At 44.8% G+C, this 26857-nt stretch overlaps 1 protein-coding gene across 1 annotated transcript in view; it reads right to left on the reverse strand.

Annotated features, from left to right (window-relative positions):
* thsd7ab (thrombospondin, type I, domain containing 7Ab) overlaps positions 1-26857 on the reverse strand; it is a gene marked incomplete at both ends in the record, with an annotated part of 208610 nt that overhangs the window by 105419 nt on the left and 76334 nt on the right. Inside the window, 3 exons of the mRNA XM_080501462.1 lie at positions 6817-7001; positions 7957-8205; positions 14671-15505. Of these exons, the coding sequence (XP_080357588.1) occupies positions 6817-7001; positions 7957-8205; positions 14671-15505 (1269 nt within the window). The remainder of the gene's footprint in view (positions 1-6816; positions 7002-7956; positions 8206-14670; positions 15506-26857) is intronic.

A 26857-nucleotide genomic window follows, 5' to 3' on the forward strand; every position in this document is an offset into this window, starting at 1 on the left:
CGATGAAGTTGATTGATTGTTTTCTTGTTCGTTGTAACAAACACAAGAGCTCCTGGCTTTAAAGGTACAACATGCAATATTGTTCGTCAAAACAAACTATTATCATAATATAACAGAGAATTCTGCCAAAAGTACCAACTAGCTCCTTTTCGATCATACATGGAATACCGTTTACCACCACAAGGTGGCGTAGTCATTATGTTTCTCTTTTTGCATTCAGTCCACGAACAGAAGAATCAGCGGCCGATTTTAAAAGGAGCGAGATCGATTTGACGAGAGACGAAGCACTGGACAGCAATGCATCTCTGTAACTTTAAAGAATAGTGACTCATTACTGCCACCTCGCGCACAAAAGGGACAAAAAAAGAAAAAAAATATCACATACTGTACCTTTAAGGAAACAGTGCCTTTAAACAAGGTGAAATTATATTTATTCAAAATCAAAAGAATCTTGATTGTAATCGTTTCCACGGTTTCTTTGTGTAGGTGACAGCTCACTGATTAGGCTGAATATAAGCATCAGCTCTGACTGTGCAAAGCACTTACACGCTTCTCAAGCATTAAAAGGGATTGGTTCATTTTTTTTTTTTTTAACACCACTTTCATGCAATGCGTTGGTATTACTCACAATGCATGTGTGTTAAACACAGCATTTCAGTCTTATCTAGCTGCCCGTCACAAGTTTGCTTATATTGTACAAAAAAATAAATAAAAAAAAGCAGGAGCAGTAAATCAACTATTTGTATTTTTAGCCCAAATCCACCCGCAGTTACGTCTCACTGAGACACAACCAGATGTGCGGCTTTCCAGAGTCTTGTCATCACCGCAGGGTTACCAGGCTTCGACACCAGCATGCCTGTATTTAGACCAAACCCCCCAAAAAACCTGCCGTTTGATACGATCGCTGCAGGTTGCCGACTGCATCTGCCAACACACGCTCTGCCTGGAGATGCTGCACAGTAGTGCTCGCTGACTGGATAAACTGGTGTTCGTCAGGAGGAAGCCCCAGCAGCTCTCTTCGTGTACTATCCTACTTTCTTTTGCTATTCTTTATCTGAGGTGGAATAAAATGCGCAATCCTCATCTCCTTGGACTCCGACACTTATTTATTCCTTCATTGCTTCACATAAGACGAAATACATTTCTTCAGAATGAAGCCGAGTGGTAAAAAAGCAAATCTTGACTTTATACTTCAGTTTATTTGCAGGTCAAATAAACAACAAAACAAAACATTTAAAAAAGGCAGCTGAGAGGATGTTGGTCGGTCTATTTCTGAACTTTGGGAAATGGCCTCGTCTCTTGATCATGAGCTCAACATTTTTAATGCTCTAATAGAATTTTTTTTTTTTGGAAATTTCAAAATGCAGACCGTCTCTTTGTAACAGATGACGTATAACAAAATAGCTATCAAACTTTCAGGTATCTCTACTTGTATTATCTGTACTTTCTCTTACTAACATTCTTTAAAATGGCCCTTTTCTTGTCTTAACCTCGATAAAAGAGTTAAAGAGAAATTATTATTGATAACAGTGATCACTTTATTAGCATTTTATAAAAAATAGGATGCATTTTTAAATGCCAAGACTTTGCTAAATGATAAATTAATCCCCAAATAAGACTTTAAAATGGACTTCATAGTGTTTTAAGTCCAGCCAGGTGATGACCAAAACTTTTTTTAAGAAAATAATTACTGACTCGGGAGAGTGAGGAAACAATGAGGAACCATACACACCAACAGTACTGGAATAACAATAGGTATAATGTGTGTGCACATGTATATACCTATGACAATGCAACACCTAAATAAAGCCCTGAGATGCCATAACGAAGGCATTATGTCTCAATTAAGTGAAGTTAATTTAAACATATCAGGATTCACTGTGGGATAAAAACCGACACGTACAGGAAGAACAAGCAAACACCAATCCTCAAGACATTTAAGTGTCTATTTAAATAAAGAAAATGAGTACGTTTGTCTCATTTGCTGAGAGTGAAAATAGACATGCATTTCCAGTACGACTTCAACACTTTGAATATCAACTGACTCATCGGACGTGTGAGAGTTCCAAAGGAGAAATGAGGATAGAGAGAAAAGAAGGAGAGGGAAACCACTGGGATGGATAACAGGATGAGGATTTATGGCCGGAGAGAAAGCAAGGGCAACACAGGAGGACGAGGAGGGGGAATTAAGTGGAGAGAAAACAAGGATGGCAAAGAGAGGGAAGGTATGAGACAAGAAGGGTAAGACGAGGGTCAAGTCAAGGAGATCACACTAGAAAAAAGAAAAAAAAAAGAACAAGAAGAACGTGACACTCTTTACCAAATCTGAAAAAGAAGTTGTAAGTTAATCTGTTTTGGGGAATAAGATGACCAGAATTGTCAGCTGTCACAAGGCCGGGAATAGAGCCTCGCCGATCTCTCTGGTCAAGCATTGCGGAGAGAAAAAAAAGTTGAAGAAATGGAGAATGACACGAGTTGAGCTGTGACAGTGATCCAGGGTCAAACTGAAGATTAAGGTTCAGATTTAGGAGAGGGGGTAAGCTGATTTCAGATCTGGGCCTGAGGGCATCCTGCACTCTCTTTTGTGTGGTGATACTTCTGCATGGTGCGGGAAGAAGAAGGGGGGGGAAGGGGGAAGAGGGGGGGGGGTAAAGAGTGGAGGTTGCAGGAAAACTTCACTGAACCACTGTCTGCCTCTCCGTCTCTGTGGTGTGCTTCGAGATTGCCCCCCCCCCCTCCCTCCCACACCCCCAACGGAGGGGGCTGAATCCTGCTGCAGACAGATAAGAACTTTGCAGGTGTCTGCATGAGACACACACACACACACACACACAGATACGTTACACACTTTTCTACCCGGGGATCCAGCCTGAACATGCTCGTATGAATGAATCTTTAACTGTATCTTAAGGGGACTTATAGGCACCTTGTGGGCACGTGTGCAGCATGCTCACAGCCCTATAGACCCTATAGTGCATCGTATCGAGCCAAGGAGCACAGACGGGTGTGTGTGTGTGTGTGTGTGTGTGTGTGTGTGTGTGTGTGTGTGTGTGTGTGTGTGTGTGTCGTCCCATAACTTATACATTACCATCTTACATCATGCATTATGCTCTGGCTGAACAGTGTCTGTCGATGGGTTTATTCTTGGCTCCCAGACTCATTATTCTTTAATTAGAGCCAGTGCAAAGAGAACCAAATCGATTCGACCTCGGAAGAACAACGCCGAAACACGGGGTAACGCGACGCCGCCTCATCCCTCATCCGGAGTCTCACAACATCATTTTAGACTAATATCAGGAGCGTGCGGGCGAACAGTCTGGCAAAGCAGCAGAGCCCTCCCTGAATAAGCTGCCGTCCGTCAGCGGACTGGGAGAACGTGAGCAGTTCATTAAAGCTCTCCAGCTGTAGGTCTGAACACCTGGAGTGGGTCGCATCAACTACTCTGTAATCTGTTCCTAAATTACTCAATCCCTCGTTCTTGGTGGGCGCCATCAGGCTGCACTAATGCCTCAGGCAGGAGTAACGTGCAAATTGGAAACATCTGCATCGGCGACTATTTACGGGGAGTTAGATGAGGACGCTTCATGCAAGGTCCCATATTGTAAAGTTTCTCAACAATTTCATATAATAAGAGGTCCAACAACACTGTATTTAAAGTGTATTTCTTCCAATCAAGCTTTGGTTCTGAATTTAGTTTCTCTACTGAACTACTCTTATCTATCCAGGCTCAGTGTTATTAGACAGAGAGAGAGTGAGAGAGTGAGTGAGTGAGTGAGTGAGTGAGAGAGAGAGACAGAGAGAGAGAGACAGAGACAGAGACAGAGACAGAGACAGAGAGAGAGAGAGTGAGAGTGAGAGTGAGAGAGAGAGGCAGAGAGAGAGAGAGAGGCAGAGTCTCTGCAGCTCTTCCACTGAAAACTGAACTACTTTACAACAGTGAATCCCATTTGTTTAGTTTTTCTTTAACGAGCCTAAAAAGTAAGCGTGTTTCTCCTCCTGGTGGCGTGCGAGGAGCGGCTCCCTGCGTGCGACTCGAAGCAGCAGCCGGACGTCTCACCTCGTCTTAGACTTTTGTCACTTTCGCTCACGTGATTAACTGGGTCGGGCTCCAAAAGCTTAGGCTCACCTAATGTCTTTAACACCCCTTTCAAGAGGACAGCGTTGACTCTAAGCTGGCCTGACAAGTGTCACAGATTGAGGCTTTTGCACTTGCGGCCACGTACAAGTCACAGCGGGACGCACGGACCCGCAAAATCCCGCCGGGAGCAACGGCGGGCGTAGATTCAATAAAAGAGAAAATCATCTGGGTGTTTCGATGACAAACTGACAGTGGAGGCTCGGCGGGATGGCTGATGACAAGAATAAATACGCGAGTGACTATTAATGCAACTGGAATTCTGAGCGTCATCATATATTTGGAGGTGAAAGGAGTCAAAGTGTCGACTCGCGCTTGTTGGCGTTGATGAGCAATTATCTGCTGCCATTCCACCGAGGGTCTCGCGCGCCGTGCGGGGAATTCACAAGACGCGGGACTGTCACGGCGCGGCGCGGCGCTTGATCAAATTTACTTGAGCTACACTTGAGAGAGTTTAACTGATTTGTTTCAAGGCAGTTCTGTAAGCCGTGGCATTATTTGATGTACGCAGGGTGCGTTGTTGACTTTCGTTTCAGTGTGGAACAAAGACGATCGGCGGCCTCCGGAGATCAATAAAAAAGAAAAAAAACAGACTCAATTTACAAGCTCTCTTGACAAGTTATTCATATAAACACGGAGGAGTGTGTGGAAATAAAGTCACAACACCTCGAACAACTTTGAAAGATTTACCTCCTGATCACCAGTGTTGTAAATAAAGGAACATGTTACTGTAACACTGAACTGAAATGGTTTCAGAGCTGCTGCCTCTCCATCAGTCTCATCCTGCCTTCACAGGAACTGATGCATTCCTGTCAAATACATACTACTACTACTACTAAACATTATGGCGATCTCAACATAAGGCCAATGAAATTTTAAGGAAACTTTGGGTATAAAATACTGTGAAATGTCAACAAAATGTCAACAAAATGTCAACAAAATGTCTCCTATAGTTGTTGCATTATGCACGTTTTTTAAAAACTCATGGTTTTGACCATGTCCGATAACGTTGGCATATTGCAATTAAAGTATAAAGAATATTGGTCTTTTACTTTCCCAAACAGGCATCATGCTAAACCGTTGCACTATCCATGAATGTGGACCTCAGGCATTGAATTACCTGACTTACTCAAAAATAATAACGTGTGCGCAAAACGGTTAGGCTTCGATCTACTGTTTTAAATTTGGGCTAAAGTGATTCAACCAGTCATGAAACTGAATCACACAGTGAAAACTGCTTCCGTGTCACAAGTATTTGATTGGGGCTTCAATTCAGGGAGACACAAAGTGAGTTGTCCCAGAAAAAGGCTGGATGTTTGTTTCAGCAGTGCCAATAATTCTAAAAGTAAGAAATTAGTTTGCATACTGGGGTGACTTGGGTAAAATCTTAACTATGTCTGGTCATTGGCCTTGCAAACTTGACTTAAGATTAGAGATTTTTCAGTAAAAACTCAAATTATTGGCCAATAAAATAAGAAATTCTAATCAGACTATCACAATGCACCTAACAGGGTATTTATTTAAATTATTGAATATATTCTTAGGTAACAAAAGTCTTAAAAACCATCCTAATCAAGGTCATGTCTTAGAAAAATACATATTTTCCAAAATCATTTTTATTTCTTCTTCTTGTAACCAACAGCAACATACTGTATATATGGTGGCAAATAATGTGCAAGGATCTATTTTTATAACGCAAAACCACCCTTTTTCTTCTTCATACATTCATTTATCTTCAGCATCAGTTGTGCTTTGAGAGGTTTTGTGCCAATCGGAACCTCATCTTATCCTTAATAGTGTATTTTTTTTTTTATATATGAAACCGAATAGAGTAAAGCTGGAGATTTGAAGCCATGTTTTTAAATGTTTATCTTTGTGTGTGTGTGTGTGTGTGTGTGTGTGTGTGTGTGTGTGCGTGTGTCACAGACTGAAGCGTCCTCCATTTATCAGGTGACACAAACACATGCAAATTGACTGTAGAGGAGGAGGAGGTGAATCTTCAGGTGTTAAAAATGTTTCACCTTGAGGGCGATTTAAAAAAAAAAAAAGTTTCTCCTGTTAATAAACATACAGAAGAAGCGGTTTTAGAGGAAGAAGAGATGTCTGTGAGGAACGAAGTGGGAGTTAATTCTCTCTCAGATGAGTCGGAGGCTGAGCAATCTCAAACAACACAGCACAGACACTCGGTACACAGTCAGAGGGACGTGGACGACACAGGATAAACACAGTTTTTTTCATGGAAAACATAAAAAAATAAAATAAATAAAGATCCGGCACACGAGAGGCAGTGGAATCATTTTGTTAGAACAGGGATAACGCCAAAATAAAGAAAATCATCCATGTTTGAGAAAAACAAAAGCATGAAAAATGACACTGCTCCTGATGCAGAAAACACCAAGGTTTGGGTTCGCCCTTAATGAAAACACATTTAGAATGGGATAAAATGTCATTGAAATGAAGGGAAATCAAAAGTGCAAAACTTTAGGTTTAACAGGAGCAACTTTTGCATGGTTACATGTAAAGACCTGAACTCGTGCTGCAATTTGTATTGTCTGGAGCAGCCATCAACCAAACTCCAAAATGCAATGGCACCTTTGTAAATATTCTGGTTCCAACCCTAATGTCAACAACCTGGCGTGTTGATGAGAGACGGGTTGCAAGGGCCAATCCTTTTAGTTTACCTTTGTCTTTCTCTTTGAGGTCGTTGAGGTACTTGAGGAGCTCGGCGTTGGCCTGCACACAGTACACCTCCCTGGTCTGCAGGCCGCCTCCACACAGCCCCGTCAGATTGCTGCGCCGACGGTCCTGTTGGCTTAGCAACGAGTCGACCCGGCAGTCGCTCCACTCGGTGGTTCTCCAGGTGTAACTTCAAAGTGAACATGTCGGGAAGAGAAAGAGGCGAGAGGGAGAGTCTCCTGCGTGGGCGTGATGTGGTATCGGACAGAGTGCATTCACAATCTTGCACAGCTAATTTTAGAATAAACAGAGTTGAGAGGTGACTGTAGTACAGTATTTACACCATGCGATTACAGGGATGAGGAGCAGAGGGTTAATCGTTTCGATCTGGACTTCCGCACACGGAATTTATCTCGGTGACCCGTCTGAATGAAAATCAAACCTCCTCCACGATGAAATCAGGAATCTGCATTCTTGTACCTCAGCATCAGAAGTGGAAAGATAATGCAGAGTGAACGCGAGCCATCTGTAAACCCTCGTTATGTTTGTTTATGGTGAGTTTCTGGAATTTCAAATATTTCTTTTTGTCTCCCTCCATTTGTCTTTACTTGGAGTCTGGCACCAGCCCAGGTGCTAATCTTACTCCATATGCTGCCTCGCACACACACACGCACACACACACACACACACACACACACACACACACACACACACACACACACACACACACACACACACACACACACACACACACACACACACACACACACACACACACACACACACACACACACACACACACACACACACACACACACCCCTATGGGCCGCCCAGAGGAGCAAATTAGCTTGCTGAAATGAGCAAAGAAAAGTCTGTAGGAAGCCTCAGCAAGGAATACCAAACACGTATTGTATTTTTGCCATGAGGTGAAGCCCTGCAGTGATTTGTATCAAGTTAACAGCAAAGCTGTAGCCAAGGATGGCGATACCTTGACACGTGTCACTCTGAAACATGAGCGAATATAGCGTGCGAAGCCATGAAGTTGCCATGTACACTTTCACTCACACCCAAAGATCACCTGCTGTGAACACCCCCCCCCCCCCCCCCCCCCCCCCCCCCGCCCACATCCTCATGAGCAACTCACGTGGCGCAGGGCGGGATGCTGTCCCCCTGGGGTTCACACGACTCGGTGTCCTCCATCGGCGGGCACGCCAGCCCCTCCCCCACTGGGAACTGGAGCACCTGCCTGCTGCGGGTGCGATTCCCGCCGGGAGACTGGGGGTCCGCGCAGGTTTTGGAGCAGGGGCTCCATTCCGCCCAGTCGGTGGTCTGGCAGTCCTTCGGGAGGACGCAGGACTGGATGGTCAGCGGCAGGTCTCTTGGTGTGCAGAGCCTGCGGGGAGAGTGAGGTGCAGAGGGGAGTCAGGGTGTGATCTGAAGTTTTGTATTTGTCCAGGTTGGACGAAGAACCACAGAATTATTGATTCGCAGGATAACTTTTTCCATATACCACGCTAAATTCAACTTGCAGAGAGCTGGAGCCAATCTCAATCCACTGTGGGCAACGAGTAGCACTCGGACAGTTCACAGTACAAATACAGAAGAACATGTGCATGATTACATTTACACAGACAAGCCCAAAAGCAAACAAAGGCTCCTCTGACTGCGAGCTATAAACCAGTGAGAATAATGTCGTACAAGTCCTGCATACATTCTGCTCTTAGATCGCACTATATAAGCAGAATAAACCAGGAACAGGCGCCACAGTTGGCATGCTCCAGCATAATAACATTGGCACAGCTGCAACTCTCGCTATGCATATGATTTAAAATCAGTCATCGTTGTTGTAAATCCAAAAACTGAACCATGTGGAAACGTGTTGTAAATTCAGTGAGTTGTGATTATTTTAATCATGTTAAGAGCTCCAGCCTTAGTGGAAGTGAATGAACCAGGGCGAGGTGTCTGCTATTATATGGACACGTTTGTTGCATCGGTGTGTTGAGGACTGAAAGGAACTCTTTCAGGTGCCGTGAGAAAAGTTCTGAGTTTGTATGTTCTTCCATGCCCATTTTCCGTTGGTACTTTTCTTTCATTATTTGGACATTTGGTGTCTTTAAATTGCCTGTAGATGTGACTGTCCAAACAGTGGGCTCAGCTTTACAATCAACAGGATATACGTGTTGATTTATGAGTATTTCTGTTTTTAGTTTTACAATATTTCACTTGTGTAAAAAGCCAGTATGAGCTGTATTGTAATATTAGGCAGACTGAATCCTATGCTGGCAGTAATTGGCAACCTTTTCCTTTTAACAAGACACTGACTTCAAGCCTTTCTCTTTGTGTCACACAATCTATTCAAAGAGGGTTTAGAAGCTTTTCCACATTGCCTGTCACATGTGACAGTTTGAAATGGTAACCAGATGTTTAAGTAACCTCCATGAGACGAAAGCGTGGGCTGGCGTCAGACGCAGCTCAGAATCCTCGAGTTTAGACGAGATGGAATCGGAGTGAAATGATCTCAGAAAATCATCCAAGACACAAAAAACAACAGAAAAAGAAACTGGTGAGAATCAGTTTTACACTCAGGCCAAACATTGGCACACAACTTTCACAACTTTTTTTTTTTTTCCCCCTCAAGAAGTGCCGGGGCCTTAATGTTGAGTTATGTCTGCTAATCTGTTCATAACAAAGTGTTACCAACGCTGAAGATCAGATTAAACCATGTAGTCGGCCAATTGTGACTCACAGGCCCTATCTTTGGCACCAACGCAATAAACCATCATGCGACAGACTGAATTCTAAGGATAAAATACTCATGATGCTATTGAAGCAGACATGTTTCATATGCTGCATATTCGTCACCTGAATCGTACCATAAAGCTCAAGTCACCTGTCAGCACCATTTTATTGTCGGAGTTTAACGTCTTTGCATAAATCATAGCAGCTGACATGCAACGTGCAGAGCTTCAGTTTGAACCGTCTGCCCTTGACTGATGCCACGTTGTCATTAGCTGCTGTCATTAACATGCACACGGCATAATGCCTTTCACATTAAGAGTGAAACAGGAGCGCTGCGACGCGCAGTGTGTATCAATCAGATCCAAGTGTTCTGGGAAAACTCCCCCCCCCCCCCCCCCAAAACAAGCGCTGATCAATCGTACCCACACGCACACCTTTGATCATCCCAATAGCATTTAGACGTAATGAACAAGCGTTCTTCCCCGGGTCCCCTCCGAATCCTTAGAAATGTGTTCTAAGTTAAGCCGACTGCTTTCTGCTACTCAGTCTGGATGTGCCTCCCCTTGAGGCCGTGCAGCTGACGAGCTATTAGTGCTAATTACAGCTCTGCTTCATTTAGAAGCCTCTCATTTAGACGTTGCCACCGAACTTCACCTCCAGCTACTCAGACTTTTTTTTTTTCGAAACGTGAAAGCAGACTCGCAGTTTTGCGTTTTACTAAATTACGAGATTGCTGTACTTTCGTTTCAGTTCCTCATAAAGAAAAACAATGAGGACGTTAAAGAGTGAGGGTGATGGCTCGATAGAGCTTCTTGTCTGTTAAAAAAGCTCATAATGCAGCCAGTGACCCATTTTCACGGAGAGTTTGCCGTTTGTTGTGAGTATTGCCCGGAAATGTTTTATTTTTTTTTTGCAGAGATTTCAAAGTTGCCAAAAAAAAAGAAATCATTATTTCTTCATCTTCATTTCTTCTGTCATTCAGACAGAATGAGGACACAATCCGTTGCTATTTAAATAAGTAAGATGATGTCTGAAAAATGCTCACTTTTAAGCTTGTAGGTTTTACGCTGTTACTCACAACAATGGACTCCGAGGGCTCCGAGACGCCAGCAGTCGGAAAGTCTCCGCGCTTCGACGCTCGCTTGCGCGCTCATTACTTGAGCTGCATTCATCAACACAGCCTCGGAATGGTCTGAAAACATAATTCTATGTGGGTCAAGTGATTAAAAGTGGCTTTTTGGAACTTTGGGGCCTCCGAAAGGAAAGTGTCCGAGAGAAGAGGAAGAAGAAGTGCCAAAATTAGATGACACACAACGCTACTTCAACCTTGAGGAGTAAACCCGATGATGTAACGTGACGGAGTTAGAAGGAAGTGTCCTGTTTGGGCGGAGACAGAAGCAGCCCGATGACAGATGTTCAAACAAAATTGGAAATGAAGTGTGCAAGATGTTCTGAGAGCGAGAGAGAGAGAGAGAGAGACGGGCCTGGCTGGGATATGATTGGCTTTTCACTAAGTTTGTTCCACTTTCCAGAAAGTGGCAAAAACAACTATGAATATTTTAGAACAAGAAATAAACAAGTCAAAGGATTAATATTTATGCTCCTAAGGGCATGTGAGTTGTTTTCATGGTTTCTTTGAAATATCTGATCCCAGTCACTGCTTAGAACCGGGTGCAAACAAAGCATTAATGACGAGATTTAGTACATAATTGATCAAATCCTAGAGTACAAGTGGCAGCTGACATGGAAAGTGATAAAAATGGAGGACTACCACGACTGGCATCGTCACTGATGCTTTCCGGGAGATCAGAAACCTTAAGAAAGCCCCAAATCCAAGTTTCTAGGGAGGCATTATAACTCAGTCCAATAACCACGAAAATGAGACAAGAGATCCCTCGAAATAATTCTTCAGATGAACGGCTGATTGGAAAACCGTCATGTAATGACGACAGCCGAGCTTCATCACACAAATCATCAAGGATATGCGCAATCAGGCATTTGATCCATTTCAGAGTCATAATTTACAGCCTTAACTATCTGATGTGTAGATGGCATCGATAAATCTTATACCACTGTCATGTTCAAGAAACCAGTTTGAGATGATGTGAGCTTCATCATCTTCGCCAGAAGCTGGTTCATTGTGGTCATAAAGAGGAACAATACTCTGGTAATAAAACAAGGACTTGACTGAGGCTGAAGTGCTTAGAAAACCTCCGTCACATCATTTCACCACCATCAGCAGGCGTCTGCATGTTTCTAGCGAGCTGAGAAAATGATCTCTCCATGCAGGCGGGAGACTACGGCTGTAATCCCTTGAGAAGCCAATCAGAGGAAGAGAAGTTCAGGCCATTGTGTCCCTGCATGTGGGATTCACGAATCCCCCAGACGGACCAGATACACACTCTTGGAGAACATCATGTCACACCTTGCATAACTTTATGTGCCGAAAACCTCAAGAGATTCTTCTTCCTGTTGTGTTAATCGCACAATTTTAGTGTCACTTCAGCTGCAATTATGGCAGAGAGCAGAAAAACAAAACTGCGTGACAACTTCCAGGTTTACCGCAGGAAGTGACACCTGGGGGCGGGGCGGGGGGGGGAGGCGGGGGGGATAATGATCACGGATGTGTCCTGGAGAGACGGATGCATGTTTAAACCACCATCAGATATCTGCCTCGCCACTGCTTCTTGGATTCAGATCAGCTCAGTCCCGAGACACAAGAAGCGGCCAGGTGTAAATTGGGTCATTAGGTATAATGAGTAATAATATCAATTAAGCTATCAAATGAAATAGTTTTTGCTCTCCACATCCTGTAGGAGGGAGAGGCTAGACATCAACACGTCCTTACGTCATTTAAGCGGTAATGAGATTAACACATGTTTGATTAACACAATCCTACTGCTCACCTTGTGCTACGTCCCTAACCTATGGCACGGTTTGAATTGATGATCTCTATATACATGTTGACTTCCCGTAACAGATTTAAGTCCCGGAGCAAAGGGTTGATGTGCATTTCAAGACTTGCAAGTGGGAGAGGAAAGCTATTTGATCCATCTTATTTTCAGTCAGACAGTGTAACATTAGAACTCGCGGCAATAAATAAATGTGAAGGGCGAAAGGTTGCGTCCCGGTTGGATTTAACAATATAAATGGAAACACTCATTCCAGCTACAGCGTGTAGTTTGGACAATGATAAGCACTGGAGGTGTAATTCAGCCACTTTATTCGAGCAATGGCTTGTTTGATGTGGTTCCAAATCTTCACATTAGGATACTATTAAAATCACGCGCTTGTTATAGCTTTCATTCTCGGGGTGAAGCTCTTTTCAGAACAATTTATTCACCTCTTCCGACAAAACACCCACATTTTAACTTTTAAGTTCTGAAGCCATGTATTATTATCCTGTAAAGCACATCTCAAAAATATCATAGATTCAATTTTAATAAGCAGTTTTTAATTGGTTAGAACTCTGGCCTCACTGTGTGGGCGTCCATTGTGGAGTTTGCTTGTTCTTCCAAGGCGTTAATGCGACTTCTCTCACACCCAAAGATATGGGGATATCAGTTTAAATTCTCATTGTCAATTGCTCTTTGCTCCGCGAGCGTCTGGCCAAGGTGAGGTGGTTTGTCTTCTGATCAAGAAAGTGGTGGTTCGACCCTCCAGCACACTTCTGTCTATTTGTCCTTGAGCAAGAAACTGTAACAACCAATAATGTGATAATGGATAATAATACCTGCATAACGCTCAACAACCTATTTAAATAATGTAACCACTTTCCAATATTTCAATATTCAATTTAAGTATTGTTATTATTCAACAAATTAAAAAGTAATAAAAAAAAAACATTTAGAAAATTTAATAAGTGGATCCATGTCTGCATAAACGAAAGGAGTTTGCTGAATAAAAATAGGAACAATCTTCATTTTAATTCACTGACGATACATACTATACAGCACTCTCAATTATGGTTGTAAATCCTTTGTAAACCATTTCATCACATCGCTGGCAACCTAATAAATTATTTATTATATTTGAAATACCCCAAGTGATTATGTTATTGATAACTGTCACTTTACTGCTTTCTTCAAACACCAAGTGATCGTATGTGAGCATCTTGCATTGTGACAAAGCCACCAGACTCACCACCTTCACCTCACAGCCAGAATATCGCCGGTTTGAGTCCAGGCCTTCACCAATGGGTTTTGTCTATTCATGCTTTGCATGCAATAGTTTTCCCTGGGTACTCCGGTTTCCTCTCACAGTCCACAAAGACCGGTTCATCACTTATTGTTGATGGGAAATTGCCAATAGGAATGTGACATACTACTTATGTGTGTCCTTTAATGGACTGGCTACCTGTCCACGTGCCGTCCTGCCTTTGCACACAATCACCTGAAAACCTGAATTGTATAAATCATGATGGAAAATGGATCTACGAACTGACATGAGTCCGGCAGTGACAGTCTCTTTTTGTGGACAGCAATGCTGGATCAATAAATGGCAACTTTAATGTAAAATTACAGAAAACATACCTTTTACTTAAATTGATTTACCGGTGCAATATTACTTTGTGACAATATAATGAGCAATTCAATTTTAGCTGGGAGTTTCAATTAATGGTTATTCAACCCTTTGTCATGATTACGTGTCAGTTCCCAACCACAGAATAAAAGACAAGAAGTTTTCCTCATTCTGAGAGCTGCTACACAAACTAAAGGCTTAGTTTGATGTCTCAGAGTATTTCTTTTTCCACTTCGATCCTTGGAAGTTTACATCAAATACACTGTACTGCTAGCTTTGTGTCACTGCTGTGACAGCACGGCTGCAACAAAGACACAGGTGATACACATCCACCCCTGACACCTACCTCCTGACAAGGAGACGACAAAAACTTGAGGACAAATTTAGCATCATGATGAGGTGGTGAAAATCCACCGATTTAGGGGGCCAGTGCACTTTGAGATCAAATTAAGTCAAACTGCAGGGAGATGTTTTAAAACCGCTGACATAACATGTAGATTTTCTTTTCTACAAGCTTGTTTCCGTTACAGTAGCATCGTTTCAAGATAAATAGATAATCATCATGATCTAAAGCAACATGAAAACGTGTGCTACTCACCAGCGTCCCACGGCGCTCCCATTCCTATGAATGCAGACCACATCGCGGGTCTGGTAGCCCACCTGGATGTCCCAGAAGGGGCTCTCCTGTCGGTTGAGTCGGTTCCTGGTCCGTTTCTTCTGGATGAGCTCCCTCGTCTCGGGATCTTTAACTCCAGTCCTCTCTCTGAGCCCCTGGCCTTTCCCTTTCCTCCGTTTCACTTGGCGTGCAGTCCGAGTCGGAGGGAGGGCGCAAGGACTCCACTGTCCAACTCTGAGGCTGTACATGCCCTCCGGACCGGTGCAAGGCCCTGGTTTGCAAGACTGGAACTCCGTTAGGTTGGGGCAGATAGCGCCTCCAAAAAGCGGAGGGACCAGCACGCTGCGCACTCTGTTCCTTAGGCCTGTTCCACATGTTTTGGAGCAGGACGTCCAGGGCGAATACTCCGAAACCACACAGTCCTGAGGGCAGGGGATCAAACACGCCTGCTCCAGGCGAGGCTTGGGCTCAAAGTACTCGCAGATGGCATCCTCCGCTGGAGACCCGTCCGCCTTGAGTATGCAGCCCACCTCTCGGGTCTGAATGCCCTCTTCGCCTCCGTTGCACGTGAACAGCCGCGGGGCTCCGAAGGTCCTTGCCGACACTGGCACGCACGCATTCCAGGCACCCAGTTGCCAGTCGTACAGGTCCTTGTGCCAGTCGCACACGCGGAAACAGTTTCTCTGGTTGGAGGGACGCTGGCCCTGGTCACAGTTGGTGTGAAGCGTCGTCCAGCCGTCCACATGGGCGCACCAGACTGCCCGGCTTTGGCTGCCACCTGGGCCACAGTCGCTGCCCATGCATCTCCCCCATGGACCTGGGCAAGAAATGAAAAGGCTCGGATTATAATGGGGAACAAGAAAAAAACATACGAGTGTATGGAGATTTCAGCTTCAGACAGTCTAGCGCTCAGTAAATAGAATTAGAGAGACATTTTCTTAATGACGCTGCCTGTAGGAAAAGGTGACACGTCACTTAAAGTTGCAGTGTTGGGATACAATGATTTAACACTGGCAATTGACTGGTCGAGTTAAACAACCACTAGTTTCATTAGCAACTATTAATGGCAATCGATGAACTTTCGAACCAGAGATCCATAAAGTGAGACTGAGCCGCTTTACTCCAGCCTGCTGTCAGCTGAAAATAAAGCACCAAATACACAGTCAAGGGTGACACTGTGAATCCACAGATGCCTTTAATATGGCCCTTGATGTAAAGGTGCTGAAAAGCTGTTGGCAACCTGCAGCAGATTATGCGTGAGTGCAAGAAAACGTGTCACATCCAATGAGAATAATCTGTCACCTCGTCTTTGTGCCACTCTTGAGACGCAGCAGTTTTCCAGAGTGGGGCAGAAAGTGTGTGAGTGCGGTGGCGGTGGCGGCGGCGGGGTGGGCAGGGCGGGGGCGGGGGTGATTAAGCGACGCACATACAGCGTGCAACAGTGGAGATTATAGGTGATCAAAGGGAAACGTCTGAAAGCCAATTTACAGAGGCTGTGAGTTATCTGTGGCATTTATCAAACCACACTGGCAAGCTACAGGAATTGTCACACACATCAATACAACTTATGCCTTTGTACACAAGCGTCTGGCACAACCTTCTCTTGTCCCCATTTACTAATTGCGGCATAGATTTAACAAACTCTCCTGGAGCAGGCCTGCAGTATATCAGTGGGCCTTTACTGTGGGATGAAAATACATTACAACCATTTAGCAAAAGAATGCAGGGCCTTTTAGCCTCAAACACCAACGCAGACTATCTAGTGACTTCATATCTCCAACACTATATTCTGTGTCGCTTAATGTTTCTTATTCCTCCTCGGCATGAAGCTCCATTTTTGTCGAAAAAATACTCAAAATGCATCAGTGAGCCTTGTTGCTGCTCAGACCTTCACCACAAGAAACGTAAAAATAATAATAATTAAAAAAATCCACCAGCACATCTAATGTGTTTATTAATCTCTTGCTAAAATAGACCCAAACAATTGCAAAATGTATTTCTGCTTGACAAATGTTTTGTCAAACCCATAATGCCAGAGTTTTTTTGGGGGGCAGAAATAATCTGTCCCTGTCCGAATATAAAAACTATATAAACTAAATGTGAGACATCTTTAATAAATAACATACCCATTTAAGACCAATGGATTTTGGACTGTTTGTAGCAGACTGGGTGTGGAACTGACTGGGTAAATACTATGTGGTTCACAGAGCAAGACAAAGGGGTTCATTTAGGCTCATATAATGACTTTGCATAAGATTTTATAGCTGTTGTAGCTCAGTTGTAGAGTGGTTGCTTCCTCCTGTCTACTAATCCAAGTGTCTTTGAGCAAGACACTGAACTTCAAATTGCTCCCATTGGATGGATTAAGCACCTTTTATGGCAGCCACATCCATTGGGTTAAAGATTTGGGTGATTGATAAAGCTGTTCTCTTCTGGAACTTTAAATTGTCAATAAAAGTAAATGCTGCTTTCTGATTAGTGACCCAAGACCGTAGCGACCTCAATACTAGTCAATTAGCATTCGCTTCAAAGCCATGCCGTGTAGGATTTCAGGGTTTTCTACGGATTTGCAGAAACACAAGAAGCTTAGATCCTTGTCGTCCTTCCTCGAGATTGCTGCTTTGATGTTCTTCCTCACCGCATCCATGAACCTCCTCAGGAAGCGTCAATGGGGTCATTGCTCGATCGAAGGGTTTCAGGTTCCATCGATCCATATGTTGAAGGGTCAAGACTTTGAGCCCCAAACTGCTTCCAATGGATGGCTCCCTCCATTGATGTGAGTGTGTATTATTAGGTGGATGTGACGAACAATATGAAGTACTTTGAAGTAGATGAATGAGTAGAAATGTGCTATTTAAATTAAATCTATTGATCTGAGTGTCTTTCTCTTGTTTGGAAACTCCATCTCTACGTTGCCATCATCTCTCCTACGTACATGACCGAACCGTCGCAACCTTTCCTCTCTAACTTTCCCACCAAACAAGTGCTGTCTCTCTAATGTCAGCAGTATTAGTCCTGTAAATTCTGCTCTACGTCCTGTCTTTTGTTCCGTTCCACCATCTTTAAAACATGCAGTGTCGAACCTGTCACTCCATTCCAATAGAACTCCTCTCTCAACCAAACCTGGATACTTCTTAGCTCAAAGTTAAAATATGAGCAGGAAATGGAAGACATTAACACTTCAAGCACACTAGGACACTTCGAGGAATTACTAAAACAGCATGCTAAACTTACTTTACTCGTCAACCCGTGTCACAAGGCCTCTGAAATGAAATTAATTTGACAGCCCTGGATTGGAATTGCTAAAGTACTGAGAACTAACTGCTCTTGGTCTTTCTATTGGATGCATAATAAATAACATTCCTAATCATTTATGAGGAGAAAAGTGTGGCGATGGTATTGCAAATTAATAATTGCTCTTTTGATTAACAAGACTCATGCTGGGAGATGCTTTTTTGTGTGTGCGTGTTTTTTTGTTTTGTTTTGATGTTTTGCTTTGTAAACAAAACCTTAAAACTCAGAGCTGGCTCCCCTGACTAAAAAGCATTTGCTGCATCCTATGAATAAAAAGGGTCTATGCATAAATAAACACCTCCATGCACCACTTTGTAGCACATGTTGTTATTCGAACAAATCTTTTGAAAAGCAGATTATGTTCAATTTTAATGACATTTCATAATACTGGCATGGAATAATAGTGTGAAATGTGTCAATTGAGTTTTAATGTAAAGCCAATGTTGACTTAGACACTGAACAATATGTACTAAAATGATCTCTTTGTGAGAATTGTATACTATCTTTGTTAAAACATAAGTCTGAGGCCCAGTCAAAGATCAGAATCAGACATAAGCAAGAATTAAAGGTGAAGGCAGCTTTGTTTCCGATCCCATCACCACTACATTTCAATGGCTGTTCTAATTCTCAGTATGCAGACATTCTAAATCAATGTCTGATCGTCCAACCGCCCCCCCACAATCTCTTTTCCTGATAAGAATCTGCAGCTGCAGTCTTGCAATTGCATAATCGCTGATACATAGAAACTGGTGCTAAAAAGATTTCCAGAGAGATGTAATTCTGTACTCCTGAAGTAAATGCAGTGTTTGTCTCGGCTCATAAAAGCTGTGTGATGTTTATTTTTAAGCCAATGAGAGAAAAATGTGACTTGGAAGTTTTTGTCTTTCAACAATACAACCTGATAAAGACAGTTTGAAAGTGCCATCGCGGCAGCCGATATCGAATTTTCAGGCAAAGAAAGGAAAAAAAATGTGAAAGCTGAAGTGCAGCAGGATCGGAGAGTTTCTCAAGTACCAAAATAAAACACCTCCCACCCAAATCCGATTCATACTAGATACTTCAGAGACTATGCTCCGACAGCCTCTCAGCACTACTCCAGCTCAGAAATCTACTATTAAACTGCTTTTCATTGAAAGTAAATGCTACTTGACCACCTGATGTAGGTAAAACCAGCAATGGCATCATCTTCTCTCTGAACGCATCTTAAAAACGCCATGTTAGATCTTCAAAACTGCAGTCAAACTGTTTACACACAGAACTGAGACTTGTCCCTTTGTCCCTTGGATGCAAATCAATGTGAAACCCTGGTGTAGCCTCAAGCGTAGCTTTTCAATATTGCATGCCGGCTGACAGCACCATTAGACATTGGCTGAAAACAAACTGCGTCTCACCCCCATCTATCACTTGTTCAGCAAAAATTACCCACAGCCTCATCAGTTACTACCACTGGACTCTGTAGCATGAGCCTTATAAGATTTCTAATGAGAACCCAATGGTGTTCTCACACCCGTTGTTTTTAGGTCGACCCAGGTGAGACCGAGTGCCGACAACATGGCAAATGTCTTTGTAAAACTCCAACAGCTGCATTGTGTCAAAAAAAAAAAATAAAACGCAAACCAATATTGTAAATAGTAAGCATAAATGATGGTCAGTACTCATGGAAACATTCCATATCGTCATGCTAACATGTTCCATCCCCCATGTCGTCATGGAAACAGGACGCTCTGCTTGTTGTCACTCACGAAGTCGTGGAAACACGGCGCCATCCATTTCATGAAGCTCAATAGTCCCGTCACTGGGCTGTCATGCCTAAATGCCATAGAAACGCGACAATTATGTCCTCGCACCAAGTTGTCATGGAAACATGGCGAAGATGTTGACCTGCTCAGTCGTCATGGAAACTTAATAATCACCATGTCACCATGTTTGCAATGTCATTATACCACTCATAATGACAATGACATAATGAGCATTCTATTCTATTCTATTCTATGTTCAGTAGGTAACATGGCAATTATGTCATCAGGGAAACAATGATTCCTGCTATCACAGCAAAACCTATGTCGTCATGGAAACATGGTACTTTCCATAATGTCATGTTTTTTTGTTTTGTTTTTTTTTGTCATTCCAATTTGCTTTTATAGAGAAAATAGAAAAGCCCAACATATCCACATGAGCAAGCAGGTGTGTTTGCGACTGTGGAAAGGGAAAAACTTCCCCAACAGGGAGAAACTTTGTAGAAACCAGACTCGGAGGTGGCGGCATTCTGCGGACCGGTTGGGGTGAAAGGATAGAGTAGAGGAGAGGATAGAGTAGAGGAGAGGAAAGACAGAGAAAGACTTGGTGGGGAGATATATACAATACCCTTGTTAAGTGCTACATACATTTTTTTTCCCTTTTTAATAATGCAGTAATCACAGTGATCTAAATATTTTCCAACTGCCATGAGATTAAACCAGCCTGAACAACAACAGAGCAAAAACCAAAATAATCACAACAATTATAACAAAAGCAAAAACAAAAGGACATAAAATAAAGAAGAAAAAAAAAAAGGAAAAGAGAAAAACAGAACGAAACAAAAAAACAAAAAAAAACAAAAACAAAACAAAATAAAAACAAAAACAAAAACAAACAAAAACAGGAAGGGAAAAAAAACAAAAAAACAACTTGATTTTGATAATTAACAGAACAATCTCGTCAATGAGGAGTGGAAGTGTGTGTGTGTGTGTGTGTGTGTGTGTGTGTGTGTGTGTGTGTGTGTGTGTGTGTGTGTGTGTGGTTTGTCCTCTGGATGTGAATGGAACTGTTTTGGGGGGGCCCGCAGCATCACCCCGGGAGCCAAGGCCACCAGGGCCGGACGCCGCCACTCCGGCACCCAGCGACCCACCGGATCCAGGGAGGCCCCGACAAACCCCCCCGGAGAGCCACGCCCCAACCCAGAAGGCACCAGACGGAGCGCGCAGAGAGGACCCCCCCCAGGCCAGAGGGGCCCACAAGAGAAGGATAAAGGGTGCAGAGCCCCGGGCCCCGACCCGAGCCGCCAAGCTGGGGCCGGCCAGTGAAGCGCTCCCAGGCCACGCGGGCAGGGAGCCCCCCCGATCCCGGCAGCGGAGCCCGCCGCACCCCCGGGGGCCACCCCCCTACCACCCCCCCCAACCCCGGCGGGACAGAGAAGGCCCCAGCCGCCGAGCCCCAGACCAGTTCCCCCCAAGACCAGGAAGAGTGAAGGACCAGCCAGGCCCGGTTGGAGGACAGCCACCCCCCCCCCCCCCCCCCCCCTCCACCGCCCCATCCCTTAATCGCAGCCTACCCGCACACCCACACCAAAGCATACACATACACACACAGACATACATATATACAGACATGCGTACATACATTTATTTGGTTGGGAGGGGGGTGCCCCCCACTCCCCAGGCCACCAGCCAGGCCCCCACCAGGCCACTACGGGATCTCATCCTCCACAAATCCAACTGTGAATAGGGAGGGAGAACCACTACCCAGCCCCCCAGGAGGTGCCACGCCCGAGCGAGCGTGCCCCCCGTACTCCAGCCGCACTCACCCCGGAACACGGTGGGACCACAGCGGGAGGTGCTGGGGGGAGCCCCCCCCCCCCCCTCCCACCCTGTGGGGTGTTGGATGCATGTAGAGATGTGTATTTGTGTTTTGAAGAGGTGGTGCAAGTGTGTGTCTGGGGTGCGGTTTAAAATTGAGGGGTAGCGGGGGCCCGGGCGTTCTACCGCTGTCCAGCGGCAGAACCCCGAAAGCCAGCTGATCCCCTCAAGACCCTGTGTGACTCAGTGCAGTTAAAATTGTGGGCGGTGCAAAGTCGGGGGAGGGCCAGACCACAGTTAAGTCACCTGGACCCCCCACCCTAGCCCCGCCCACTGGCCCCTATTGTTGAATGAGGTAAGGTGAGGTAAGGTAGGAGGGGCTGAGAGGGAGAAGGTCCCCCCGTCGCTAGGACTTGACCCAGCTGGACCCCCCGTGCCGCCCCACCCCATCCCGAAGTGGCCGGCCTGGAACACGGGGACCAACACCCACTCTGACAAGGCACCACAAGAGGACCCGGACAGGAAGCCCCCCCACCCCACCCGCCGGCCGAAGAGCAGAGTCTAAGACCCGCATGGCCCAGCACGAGCCCGGCTGGAGGCCAGCGGCGAGGGAGCATAGACCCCCCCCCACACCCTCACATACTCACATAAGACGACTCCCATACTTATACATAGAATACACACCCCCACACGCACATACACCCACGCTCACATTCACCGCCCCCCCACACACACGCAGACACTTACACACACCTACCCGCACACACCTATCCACACCCCCCCCCCCCACACACACACACACACACACACACACACACACACACACACACACACACACACACACACATCCCTGGCCCCTCTCCCCTATAAACCCCCCCAGGGGTCATCTCCAGTCAGCTGTCCATCCAAACACGGAGCCCCACTGCCCCCCGTCTCCCCCCGATCCAGGGGTGAGCCAGACCCGGAGCTCGGCAGCAGGGGCCACCCCCGCCCCAGCGAGGGGAGGGAGGTGGAGGGAGGACGCACCCCCGACGCCGCAGCGGGCACCCCCACCAGGACCGGGAGGGCACCCAGCCCCCGAGGCCTCGAAGCCCCACACCCGCCCGCCCCGGCCAGGCAGCCCGGCCGGGGCCCGACGCCCGGCACCCCCACCCCACCCCAGCAGAACCACCCCCAACCCAGAGCTGACCCCCCCCCCCCCCCCCACACACACACCCCGGCACCCCCCAGGCCAGGTCACCACTCCCCAGGATAGATGCCAGCACCCCCCCAGATCGCAGGGCCGCCAACCACCCAAGCCACAACGAACCAGCCACATATGGCCCCAAGAGCCCCAGGGCGGCACTACCACCCCCCCACAGGGCTACATGGTGTATTTAATTATTGGGGACCATGTCAACTCAAATTGAGCCAACTGATTTTTCCTACAAGCAGACATTCTCTCCAATGTGGAAAGCAAGTTTTTAAATAACTTTATATTAAGATTATGTTTTGATTTCCAGTTCATGAGGATTGCCTTCTCTGCCACACTTAGAGAGACCAGGAGTGTGAAGCACTCATTTTTCTCTCCTCTAATTTCTGTGAGATCACCCAACAGGCAAAGTACAGGTGAAACTGGAATGGGGAGGTCCAGGCATAATGATAAATCTTCACAGATCTTTTGCCAGAATGTTTGGACTGGTGTACACTGTGTGCATGTGTGTGTGTCTGTGTGTGCATGCGTGTGTGTCTGTATGTGCGTGCATGTGTGTGTGTCTGTGTCTGTGTGTGCATGTGTGTGTGTCTGTGTGTGCCTGTGTGTCTGTGTGTGCGTGCATGCGCATGTTTTTAAGGTTCCTAATTCTGACTGGTTATTTAACATGGGAGTGTGTGTCTGTCGACATAGGAGTGTGTGATCTCATGACAGTTGGATTGTGGTCTCGTGGTCTTAATGTGGTTAAAACAGTGGAAAAGTGTTACTATTAAGACAAGGGAGGGGGTATAGAAATAGAAAGTAGGAAACCAAAACCCAAAGAAAGACAATCCCAAACTCATAGGTGACGTTAGTGGTGACGTAAGGAGTGCCTGCTTTGTTTTTTTTTTAAAGTCATGTAAATATATATTCCTATATATATATATATATACATACATATACCCACATATATACACATACAAATATCCCAGCGTTTATAGTGCGAGTTCAAGATGATTAATACTATAAAAACATTGCAAGCATCGTGTATTTTAACAATATAATACTAATTACTTTCTCCTTATTTAATCAATCATGATGCTTACGAATGTTGCTGTTAGATATTTACCTGGACCTCAGTAAACCTGTGATGTGTGCGGCTGTGTGTGTGGGTGTGTTAGAGAGGATGTTACTCATTTATGAGGACCATCAGTAGAGCCAGGAGGTGACTGCGGGGTCCCGGTACAGCCGGCCGTTGACGTAAAGCCTGTCCACACTGATGACGGCTCGGGATCCTTCGGCGATGAGCTTCTTCCTCACAGGAAACAACAAGCGGCGACGGTCTAAGATCTCCTTCGGGAACTGGTCGTTCACGCTGAAGTGCGTCCCTCGTAGTTCCCGGCCGCGGCTCTTCACCAGTTCTTTCTGTTTGAAATGTTCAAACTTGGCGACGATGGGCCGCGGGCGCTGGTTGTCCTGTCGTCTCCCTCCCAGGCGGTGGACGCGGGCGAAGGTGATCTTGTTCACGGTGTCCACTGGAAGCTTCAGGTGCTCCTGGATGAATCCTCGCAGCAATGTTTCCACGTTTTCCTCCTCGCGTTGTGGAAGTCCCGCGAAGACGAGGTTGTCCCGCATTCTCCTGCTTTGGAGGTCCAGGATCGACTCCCTCATCTTCTTGTTCTCCCGAGTCAGGCCGCTCAGTCCCTGGTTCAGCAGGTCCATCTCACTTCTGAGCCCGATGTTCTCTGCCGTGAGGTCGGCCACCTGCTGTTGGCTGGATTCCAGCGACTCACGAAGAGCTTGGAATTCAGGGTGGAGCACCTCCACCAGGGCGAGATGGGCATCGAAGCTGGACAGCTTGGTGTTGATGCTGTCCAAGATGTCCTCAAAGTGTTTAGATGGAGAAGGAGCCGCTGTTGGGGAGTTTTCAGCGCGGCTCCTCTTGGATGCGGTCTGTGGCGTCTTCGACATCGCGACGAGCCGGTCGTAGCACTCGTCCAAGTATGTTTGAAGTTTTTCTATTTTTTCCTCTTCCAGCATTGTGATTTAGCTCAATTTTACCCTTTGTTTAGTTTATTTTGTTGTTGTTTTTTTTGTTTTTTTCCCCCCTCTGTAGTCGAAAAAGTTTGCTTTACAAGCCTGGTGGCGCCATGTTGGATTGCACTCGATTACGTCACACTGGAGTCACTCACTGCGCATGCTCCCCACCCTACCTGTCATGTTGCCATGTTCAGTTGTCATGTTCAGTAGCCATGGAAACATGACCCTTCCTCAGTCGGTGCAGTATGCAGACGACCAATTTGCATCTTGGTTGGTACCAAATCATCACTTATTGTCATGTGTGAAAGAGTCCAAACAATGTTGGCACATCAACTCCAGCCAGTTTGATCCAAGCATTCCATTTACTGTGGTAGTTCATGTTTCCTTTTCTTCTGAGCATGACGACATGGAAAGAACCATGTTTACATGGCGAGAAGTTGTGAAACCCAAGAACTACGAAACATGTTACTTTATGAACCACTTCCTGCACAGTCTTTGATATAGTCTGACATTTCATGGCTTTTTAATTCAGCACAGTTGATCAGAGGATGTAAATAGTTGATAGTTGCATGTTTATGAAGATATTATTGAGAGATCAACTCTTTGACTTTATTTTGGCTCCAGGTTTGTGGTTGTTGGCTTTGCCCTTAACCATGGTTCATCATTTGGGATATGATTCCAGAGCAGACTCTTCAGGCAAGGTAAAAGTGTTCAATCCTTGAAAACAGCAGGTGGAAAAGCAGTCTAGGGTAACTGAATGGTAGTTATGAATAGCAGATTTTTCTGATTATCCAGTTTTACGCCTCTCTGTATGTGCAAAAACTGCTTCTCATCTAATCTACAAAACAAATGTACAGACGCAAACACTGATTGGCACATATACAGCTTTCTGAAAGTCAAACATCGGCACATTCATTGAGTTGTCTGTAAATAGAGATGTACATATAACTCAGAGCCGTGCAATCTAAATGTAAATTTTAGTTTTTATCATCATCCAAAAAAAAAAAGATTCTCATTGCTGATAGTGGAGCTACTGATTTCCTCTGGAGAGTACACATTCATGTCAGAATTCATGTCGAATGGCCACAGCTCAATCAGGAGCCGGCAGGATGGAGAAGAACTACTCCGCCAAAATATATTGTCCTCTTCAGAAAATATATGGTTCCCTATGAGACCGGTGGCAAGTCTGTGCCAAAGCTCGATACTTAACAAAATTGTGATCACGTTGGCTGCAGTCTCCTGTGCCCTTGGATAAGCGCTGAATAAACTGTAAGAATAATTGATGTGACAATGCCCTTTGATTGAAAAGTATCAGTCATGGTCATTATGTTTCATTTTTCTTTTCTCTCTCTCTCTCTTTTTTTTTTTTTTTTGAGCACACGGTCCAATCAAAAGGTGACGTGTTCGCCCTTCATTGTTTCACACAGGAAATATTTCAAATGGAAGCCGTGTCCGTCCGTCAGGCAGCAAACCTGTGGCTGACGTTAATGTCCATCCAGTCGTAAAGACAGCTGAGGGAAGTCATAAAAAGTAATGGTTTGAGACTTTGCCTTTGTGAAAATGGGAAACTCATTCGATCGGAATTGACTTTTACCGTCAAAATCCCAAAACCTTGTTGACCTCAGTCAATCTGAACGTTTGTGGCAAAAGCAATAAACATTTCCCGTTCATTTCATAACACATTACACACAGAAACAGTCATGAGGATCTGGAGAACATGAGTGTTTTTCCATAACTGACCCCCCTTTTTTATATGAAGTAGTTGCAATGCAGTCCCATATTTCCTCATTTTTAAAGATTACTTCACAAAGGCAGAATTTGCTTGACATTATTCAAAAATATAAGCAAAATGGAGAATAGATGAAGCGAAAATCCAAGACGACTGTCACTAAGGCAAGGAACCATGTTTTGACTGGGTTAGTCGTAACACGTTATATCTAAAAAAAAAAAAAAGCCTACACATGTTTTTCTACAAATAATCAGTGTGTGGTTTTCTGGAAATCGACACGTCAACTTAAATTGATTTTTGCCACATGGTAGGATAAAACTGATCTTCTTTTCACAGTTATTAATGCAATTTCAATGGCAGGCGAGACAAAGCACATTAAAT

The sequence above is a fragment of the Blennius ocellaris genome (assembly GCF_963422515.1).
Source record: "Blennius ocellaris genome assembly, chromosome: 8".
NCBI classification, from domain to species: domain Eukaryota; kingdom Metazoa; phylum Chordata; class Actinopteri; order Blenniiformes; family Blenniidae; genus Blennius; species Blennius ocellaris.